We start from the raw sequence: 9,335 nt of genomic DNA on the forward strand, positions 1-9,335 counted from the left end.
ATCGGTGAAAGATGCTCTAACTATGTTCAAACTTCGTGCCTCTCGTGCAAATCTTCTACGACACTCACGCCATTTTTGGACGATCGAATCAAGTAAACTTACTAGGCCAGGAAATTGAAATCAACATTTCTTTCCATGTAATTGTTAATATAAGCAGTCTTGAAACCAACCATATCACATGATATAATACAAACACAGCACGTGGAGAAGGAAAACTCAAAACGGTGCCCAGGCTCATCTGCTTCCTCTCAGCAAAAAATTCAAAAAAAATACTAGAAAAATTCAAAAAATTCCAAACTTTTTTGTGGTGGTAGATAATTTGACGCGTGAGGTGCGCCCCAAAATTCAACTCATTTGAACATCTGAGCAGCTCTCGGCAAAAAAGACAAATCGGGTCAAAACAGTACGTGAGCAGTATACATTTTTACAGACCCTGATTTTGTCTTTTTTGTCAAGAGCTGCTCAGATGCTCAAATGAGCTGATTTTTGGAGCGCACCTCACGCGTCAAATTATCTACCACCACAAAAAAATTTGGAATTTTTTGAATTTTTCTAGTATTTTTTTTGAATTTTTTACTAAACGTGGGTGCAGATGAGCCCGGGTGCAGATTAGCCGCACCCGAGAAGCTCTCACAAATTATGATTCAATTTTGTTAAATAAAACTTGATATCACTTATAAAGAACTCCACACTCCAAAATACTAGCAGGTTAAATAATTATATCGCCGGTAAAGAACTCCATACGAAAACTGGATCAGGAAAACACGCCAAAAGGAGGAAGCAGCGCTGATGCTCTTTTACTGCTCCCTCCGATCCATAATAAGTGTCGTGATTTTAGTTCACCATGACACTTATTATGGACCGGGGGGGGGGGGGGTATATCACAGCAGACCATGAAACAAAGAGACACTGTCGTGGTTTTAGTTCACCACGACACTTATTATGGACCGGAGGGAGTATATCACAGCAGACCATGAAAAAAAGAGATGCTCATAAGAAACCAGTCAGTATGGTATGTATACTATAGTAACGAAGTCGACATGGTATTACACGACACACTTACAAATGAATGTAATCAGGCACACTAGTTGTACAACACCGGTGCATCGAAGTTAACACTTTGGATCAGTCAGCAAACGCAGAGAAAAACAACATGTGTCACATAACAGTATTCCAGGGCATCGGTACGATACTTCCGTCCAGCTTGGTCATCACGTTCCCGTATCCAACCTTGACATTTTACACGTAAGAAACTTACAGCACAAACAGACCAGCACTGGAGTTCCATCCACCCTTCGCGACCTGCTTGATGGGCAAGCCAATATCAGTAAGCATGAAGCAGAATGGTTAGAGCAACTGAGCTCATGGTACTCACTACTCACCCGTTGCTTTGATGACTCACACATCCTCATGTCATTATTCTATTTAGGCGGATGCTCTGGCTCTTCCTTGGGATGGGATCTAGCGATGCAATTACTTGTGGCATGGTCATTCCTCCAGAAACGATAATTTCTGTAGGATCAAATGATTTCAGGGAAGGTTCATTATCAGCTCACAGCTCTAGCCAGCAAGAAACAAAAACGGGGAGAAGCCTGTAAAGTGAAATAGGATAGACATCATACCAATTCCTTCTCGAATGGATAAGTTTGGTCTGATGATCTCTTCAGAGTTCAGCAGGAATATATCACCAATATATAGATGATTTGTCGGCACATAAACACTACACAATTCCTCATCACCTTTGTCTGTCTGTAGCATAACACAAAACAGGAGACCATAAAACAGCTGTAATTGCGCCATATGAAACATATATTGCCCATATAGAATGGGGGTCTCAATGACACATTGCTTATAACCAAACTATAGCAAGATCCGTGTGAAAAATAAATACCTGAAGGACAACAGTTGATGTTATAAATCCGAAGGCGTATTCACCGACACGTGGATGCCGAATTATTGCAACTTCTTTAAATGCTGTCGTATTTTGATCTGTAATTTTTTTTGTAATAAGTCATCATGCTTTTTGTGATACTCTTTTAACAAACAGAACAAAGTCAACACAGCATAACCCTGCTGTGAAACAGATGCACCAAAAGGACTACAAAAAACTGATCTACTTATATGTAATTAAAATGACATGGTTAAAATGGGTGTAAAACTTAGAAAAAGGACAAGCCACTCAGATAGCTCACATGGTTTTTGCAGTAAAAGGCAAAGATGTGTTGTGCTATTTCCTAAGTTTGCAAACTTATATGTAATTCAAGCCATCTGAGTGGAGTATTAACCACTAGCAAAATGTCTCAAGAGCATTTGTAAGCATAGAACAAACAATCATCCAGTGCAGATGACAAGATATGTCAACTACTTAATGGCAATAAATTACATTAAAGGCAGTCTGTAAGACATGAGAGATAGATGATCAAGCTTCACATATGATACGAAGAATAACCTGGTGAAATGGCAGTGCTGACTTGCTTTGATGCCGAATATATGTGCTTTACAAATGGCATTTTCTTTATAAACCATTCTCCAAGCCAGAAGACAGTTGAACCCAACCACGAAGAAACAAATATTCCAGCCAGAAATATGAATGCAAGAGAAGTCAGAAAACCAAGACCTGCAAAGTGTGGGTGAAAAAATAAGTACTTGCTACAAACATAAACATTGATTTAATGATAAAGAGAATTACTTGCATTCCATATAAGTACATGTTTAAGTGCTAAAAAAGCATTACTGCAGTAGAGGATCTAAGTTAAAATTGGCTATTGTTCAAGAATAAGGACACCAATACCATCAATATTAGCTTATGTAATATCCTACTAAAACATAAAGTTGGATATTATGATTGCTTGCCAAAGGCCCTACAATACTTAGGTGTATGGTTGCATGATGCCAACCAGATATTCCTTTACAATCACACAATATACAACTAGAAGTTCCAATCTCCATAAGAGCATCTCTAGCAAATCCCGTAAAAGGCCGCCAGCCAGGAAAATTCCAGCCGACATGCAGGTTTGGGCATTTTTGTGCCTCGAATAGATCCCGCGTATCGGCCCGGCCATAAAAAAATATAGGGTAACCTGGAAATTCGGCCCCTCCGCCACTATACACGGCACCGGGGGGCTTTTAGGGTTAGCATCCCGGATCCCCTCTGCTGCAATTCGTCCTCTCCGCTGCGAGCCCTAGCCAACTCTAGCGAGAAATTCCCTCCGCCTCTTCTCTGTTTTTTCTCTTCCACGATGGCCGGCGGCGCTGGTGGAAGTTGTGGCGGCCACGTCGGGTCACCTCCGAGCAAGCACGCATAGCACGACACGGAGGCCGGCAGCTCCGGCCGCGCCGTGGAGCCATGGCGGTCGAGGCAGGCACGGGACCGCGGCCGGCTCTCTCGGAGCGGCGGGCGGAACGCTTGGGCCGGCTTATGTGCTCGACGAGCACGTCTTGCCGCACATCAAGAGGTCTCGCGCCGCCGATGAGGAGCTTGTCGCCGCAGAGAAAGCGGTGGCAGGCGGAGAAGAAGGTGCCACCAACCGCCTCGCCGCCGCCAAGGAGGAGCACGACCTCGCCCACGTGCTCCACAAGTTGGCCGCCAAGTTCTACCTCGGTGTCGACAAGTGAGGATGCCGTCAAACTAGGGTTAAATTTCTAGCGCAAAGTATGTATTAGTATGTATGCACTATGGTGATGAACATGTTCTAGCGTGAAATTTTTATTTAAATTTGCAGTACCATAGAAGTATGTTGTGGTATACCGCAAACGGTTTTTGCGAGAGGCCGCTTTGCGGGATCTGCTAGAGATGCTCTAACCACACCAATAATTATGGAATGGAGGGAGTAGTCTCTACTATTAAAGGGGGATCGAACGTCGTGATGGTTCCACCTTCCATCGCTACCCGAGCCTCGTACGATCTCACGTGAAAAAAACATCACCCCGTCTCCTATTTTCACGTAGCGATACCTTGGTCCCACGATTCCCCGCGCAGCAGTAAAAATAATCCTAGCAAACAACAAAACGGTTGGGCACACGTCTCACGATCCCAGTTCCCCACCCCACGCGCAGTTTCCTCACGACTCCACTGGCGCCTCCTCCATGCGTCCTGCGATGCCGCCGCCCACCCGATAATGCATGCCTCTCCAAGCACTTGGCGCCTCGCCGGTCACGGCTTCCCCGACCTCCTATCCATGTGCGCGCCTTGCGATGTCACCGCCCCACCTGCTACCGCCTCTCCGAGCGCTGAGATGCAGGGCTCCCCGGAATGCCCAAGGCTTTGGCGACGACCCGTAGGGTACAGCGAAGGAGATGGAGGTGCCACACGGACTTCTCCTGCGACACGGCGCCACCACACGATTCTGACCAGCGCCTCGCCAGCCTCGGCCTCTCTCAGCTTCCTCTCCATACGCCCCCGCGTAGCGGCGGAGGGAGACGGCGACAACATCGACTACACGTAGGAGGAGAAAAGCATAGAGGACCAGGTACCATGCCGTCTGCGACAACTTGTTCATGGACGGCGCCTACACCGTGTAGTCTAAGCTCAGCTGGGGGTACTTTACTGGCTCTCGCCACCGTGGGAAACCACCCACGTTGTGCCACCTAACCTCTTGCTAATTCACTCTTGTTTCTAGGATTCATAATGATTATGTAGGAGAATACAAATATGGATGCAGCTGTTTTTGTGCCCACTGATTGTTCGTTCTTTCACCTGAGCATGTAAGCAGAAATTCTTATTTCTTACTGTTCTATGCGTCAATCCTATCATCTTGCACGAGATATTTTCGTTTTTTTTACCAGTGTTGCCGACAGATTAAGCTGTCTCTGTTCTGTGCAGAGAGGTATGTGGCCCTGAAGGTGCAGAGGAGGCCACACGCCGAACCAACCATGGCCACGTCCCCGAACTACACCTCGAGGGCCACTGGACACTGCCAAAGCCGTGGTCACCCCACTCGGAGTGCCACAACGAGGATAAGACATGGTGGATGACTACCGAAGCAGAACAGCCCTGCTGGCGTCACCGCTACGCAAGCATTGCCAAGAGACGCCCTCTGGCGAAGGGGAGGGGAGGAGGAGGATAGTGGAGTGGCAGTTGGGTTGAGGTGCTGGAGGTTCCGTCAAGGCGGCTCTTACAACAGTTCGCAAGTTATAGTGAAACAAGACAACACATACGTCCTGACAAGTGCTTTCATGTCCCAAATATTCGACATCCGCCGACATGTCAGAGGGACGAGAGGTATATCTATTTACTCCATCAATCTGGTTTTTGCTGAGAAAATACTTTAACTTCAATTTGTACCCTGTTTATCACCTGGTAAATCTTGTTCCATTTTAACTTGAAAAATGATTCCATGATATAAATTTGCATGTTTCTAGAGTTTCAGAAACTGGGATTTTATTTCCCTCTCAAGGTAATTTTTTTTGGGAGAAAAGCTGGAATTATTAAATTAATCAAGATGCCTCTCAATCAGATTGGTGAGCCGCCATATTCTGGGAATGAAAATGCTATGCATTCAAATGTTTCTTATGTAAGATTTGACTAGAAGAATGGAAAGGTGTTCTTCATTCATTCACTAAGGATGCCTGCTAGAAGAAGCATTAGAAAATTGTATTGGCTAGCCAGATGCTATCACGTTCTAGGGGCTCTCACATTTTTAGGCAGTTCTAAGTGTAATTTCGTGAATGGAAAATGTTCCCTTTGTCATAGTTTGAGGTGGAACCCTCTGTTTGACAGTAGGCGGTATTACTAACTGAACACATGCTTTTGTTAACCATTAGTTAAATTTAAGTTTGTTGCGTATTGCAAACCTGGAAGGAATAGTGGCTTGGTCATGACCTTTAAATTGTTTCAGATTGCAGAAAACGTAGTTAGGTTAAGACATATTGCAATTGCCCTTGTTTTACCTTTGTAGTTATTAATTCTCCAATCATTTGATGTATACATATGCTTTGTCTTTCAGAGTCACTGTTCCTTTAGAGATACAGAAGGTGTAGGAGGCCATGGAGCTTGGACTGGAGCTCCAACAACGTTAAGTAATTTATTTGCCCCGTCTGTATGCCATCCATTAGCCACTTAGATAAGCTCATGTTCTGTATTTATTTAGACACTTGTTATTTGGTACCTTTTTTTGTTTGGGAGAGGAGAGTGATGGTCGTTAGTAGAAACGTACCCATGTTATCAGTTCTAATGTGTATCATTGGCTATTTAAAGATGTATAATGTTTTTTCCAGGCAGATCGTTTTTCTTAACCAATGTCTCCGAATGCGAGTCTCTCCTTCGAGTTCTCGTAAAATGCCTTTATTGCCGAATGTGAGACAAAGCTCAATTTCTAATAATAGTGATCTCAAGGTCCTCGTGTGTGTGCAGGTTCTGAAGGCGAAATCTTATCCTAATGGGTCACTCGTGGGTACCGTCTTTGCAGGTAATTCTTCCTCAACGTGGCATGCAATCCACCATGGAGTCAAGCTGCTCAAGCAGGGCTTGGTGTGGCGTGTGGGGCGTGGGGGACGGTCAGCAGATTCGTATTTGGCGGGATCCCTTGCTCCTGCACCCTCTGTCCTACAGGCCTATCTGGCCACGGGGGACATGCTGACTACACCAAGTGGTTGAGCTGCTGACGGAGCATGGAGGATAGAGGGAGGACATCATCCAGTGCCGAGCCTGCCGATGCCGAGGTGATCCTCAAGATCAAATTTGCGACGAGAGATACATGGAGGATGCCCTTGCGTGGGGTACCGATCCGCGCGGGATCTTCTTGGTGCGGAGCGCGTACCGCCTCGCCCTCCACCATTATGACGAGTTGCCGCGAGAGTTATTGTTTTGCTCTTCCATTTGTTGAGGTGTAATGGACCTCATGAACCATGTTCGCTTCTCCTTCTTTATTAATGACACGAGGCAAAACTTTTGCCACCGTTTCAAAAATATGTGTTTCATGTAAAGAAGGACAGCAGGAGTATCAACAACGCTTCTGGTTCATTCTTCCCTTTTTCTCTTGGTAGGAATAGATGCTCATCTACACTATATCTTTTGTTGGTCCCGTAATTCAAGAGGTTATGAGGCTGGTGGATAATATGGGTTGTCAGGGTAAAGTTCATCGTGAGAGATGTATAAGTTAAATCTAATCTTTAGGAATTCAAATTATGACTTTACTATTATTTTTCAGGACACATTTCGTATTCCGTGGCAACGCACGGGCATGCAACTAGTATTTGTAATTCTAAGATAGTAAGTTCAGAACTGCCATAAACAGCATGATCATCAAAGTACAAGTACAAGAATTACCAAATATGTTGACTCCGAGTTTTGCATATAGTGGGCTGAAAAACCCATCAACAAATTGAACGAACCACCATGTGATGAAGAACGTGAAAGCCACAGGAAAAAGAACCACACTGGAAAATATGAAACAAAAAAGAAGATCGGTAAGCATAGATTGGTAACAAGTTTAACTTATTTCTGGTGAAGGATGTACCATCCAGTCATAAATTTTCTTGACACCCAACTCTGAAGAACAGCGCAGCATGCCTACAGAAAATTTACCAACCATCAGCAAATTAGTGAAATGAAAAAATGACCTGCCTTGTGGATGCAGCTCCTTTTGGGCAAAACATTGAAAAGACCACAACATTAGAGAGCCGCGTTAGAGTTCTATACGGTCCTAATAAGCGCTACAAATGCATGAATTGCAAATTACTCCGTACTACGTACTTGAATTAAGGGCATAAACAGAAATACATCAAGCACAAAAATTTTCAGCTTACCAAGTAACTGAACTTGAAAATTTTCATTCATAAACATCTTTCCAGCGAAAGTATGCAGTGCAAACCCATATTTGGTTCTACCTTGGCACCTAAATAATGATATGATCCCAGACACCCGCCATGTTCTCCATACACTAAATACAACATCACAGTCCTCAAATCGCTACCGGGTGCATTTCTGCACAAATAGGCGACCAGCATTTCTCAACTCTGGCTTCCCAGTACGAACATTGTACCACCAGCTCACAGCTCTTTCAGAAAAGGAACACCAGCACATCCAAATTCATTAATAGTAACTTGGACACTAAGGAGCTAAGCCAAATTAATCGTATCCAAATAAGAGAATGTGTTCTAAGCAAATGTCTCAAGTTAAGCCACCACAAGGCACAAATGGACAACAAAACCAGGGGCCGAACCGCTTGATTACTCAAACTATGAAGAACGCTTCAAGTCAAGCTCCAGTCTCCAAAACAGCATCCATATCCCCAATAATCACCCGAACTAGTAAATTCGATCAAACCTAGCAAAACTCCTACTGCTCTGGAAGCACAACATACTGAATTTACCAACCGCCGCACACGAGAGCGGGCACGGGAAACGTGCCCGCATACGCACAGATCCGACCATATGGAAGCACAACCACGCCCAAAACTCCCGAAGTGCTAGAACACGCAGCGGCGGGACCCTACGGCAGCGGCACAGGCACGCGCGCGCGATTGGGCCGGCGGGGTAGCGGGGTTGGATGGATCCGGACCTTGCGGGTGGAGGTGGTGGGCGAGCTGGGGCGCGGCGGCGACTTGGCCGGGTCCTCGGGGTCGACGGCCTCCGCCGCCTGGCTGAGCGGGACCGACGTCGACTCCTTCTCCTCCGCCATCTCTAGAACCTTCCGGCGGGCGCTGCGGCGGGGGGCGCGGGTGAGGAGGGGGTCGGGTGGGGTGAGGCGTCGCTGACTGCGGCTGCCTTTTCCCCGGCTGGCGGAAAGTAGCAGCAAGCGGTTGGTGGCGGAGTCCGCGACCGAGCGAAGGGAGGCGTCAAGCGGTGGCGTGGCGGAGCCACCAAGCCCGAAGTCCAAGCGAAGACCCCTATGACAGGCTGGGCCCACCTGTCACGGCGCGAGCCAGCTCGCGTCGGCTGCCCCCTGCTCCGCCACGCGGCGGTCTGTGGCACATCGGCTATCCCTGCTGTGCGATGCAGGGCGGTAACGACAAGCCGTGACGGCGTCAACGAGGGCACGAGGCAGCGGCCGAGCGCGTCGTCGCGGGTGGCCTTGTGCGGTTTGGGTTCCGTTTGGGTAAGCTGGTGCAGTGTTGGACGCGCTGGCGTTGAGCTGGCCCGAGCGAGTGTGACGCGACGGAGGAGGAAGGGACGGACGTCGGCTCCATCGGGTCCGACCAGACGGAGGCTGGCCGGAGACCGGTCCGAGTCTGTTCGACGGTCGCTCTCCATGCGCCCACTGCGGCCACCACATCGTTATGGGGTGGGCTGAGGCAGGTCAGCTACTTCTCCCCGGCCTGTTAATCACAGAAAATTATTAGACTATAAAACGAGCGATTTGGGATCAAATAGCCACAGCTTTTCCTTTTTTTTTT

The 9,335-nt window shown here is 46.7% G+C and overlaps 1 protein-coding gene across 1 annotated transcript; it reads right to left on the minus strand.

The window, feature by feature from the left end:
- Positions 1-945: 945 nt before the first annotated feature.
- On the minus strand, positions 946-8,751 carry LOC119269721 (protein LIKE COV 2-like). Its single transcript, XM_037551622.1, has 8 exons — positions 8,501-8,751; positions 7,458-7,510; positions 7,268-7,377; positions 2,450-2,617; positions 1,892-1,989; positions 1,623-1,749; positions 1,383-1,512; positions 946-1,302 (listed from the first exon to the last, which is right to left on the minus strand). The coding sequence occupies exons 1-7, from the start codon at positions 8,618-8,620 to the stop codon at positions 1,409-1,411; spliced, it is 780 nt and encodes a 259-aa protein (XP_037407519.1). The 5' UTR covers positions 8,621-8,751; the 3' UTR covers positions 946-1,302; positions 1,383-1,408.
- Between the last annotated feature and the right edge of the window lie 584 nt (positions 8,752-9,335).

Source organism: Triticum dicoccoides, chromosome 3A (genome assembly GCF_002162155.2).
Source record: "Triticum dicoccoides isolate Atlit2015 ecotype Zavitan chromosome 3A, WEW_v2.0, whole genome shotgun sequence".
NCBI classification, from domain to species: Eukaryota; Viridiplantae; Streptophyta; class Magnoliopsida; order Poales; family Poaceae; genus Triticum; species Triticum dicoccoides.

Coding starts and splice junctions, on each gene's coding strand:
- LOC119269721 (XM_037551622.1), bottom strand. CDS start 8,620: ATGGCGGAGGAGAAGGAGTCGACGTCGGTCCCGCTCAGCCAGGCGGCG. Junction 7,511..8,500: donor CCACCACCTCCACCCGCAAG/GTCCGGATCCAT, acceptor AATTTTCTGTAG/GCATGCTGCGCTGTTCTTCA. Junction 1,990..2,449: donor CAGCACTGCCATTTCACCAG/GTTATTCTTCGT, acceptor AAAAAATTACAG/ATCAAAATACGACAGCATTT.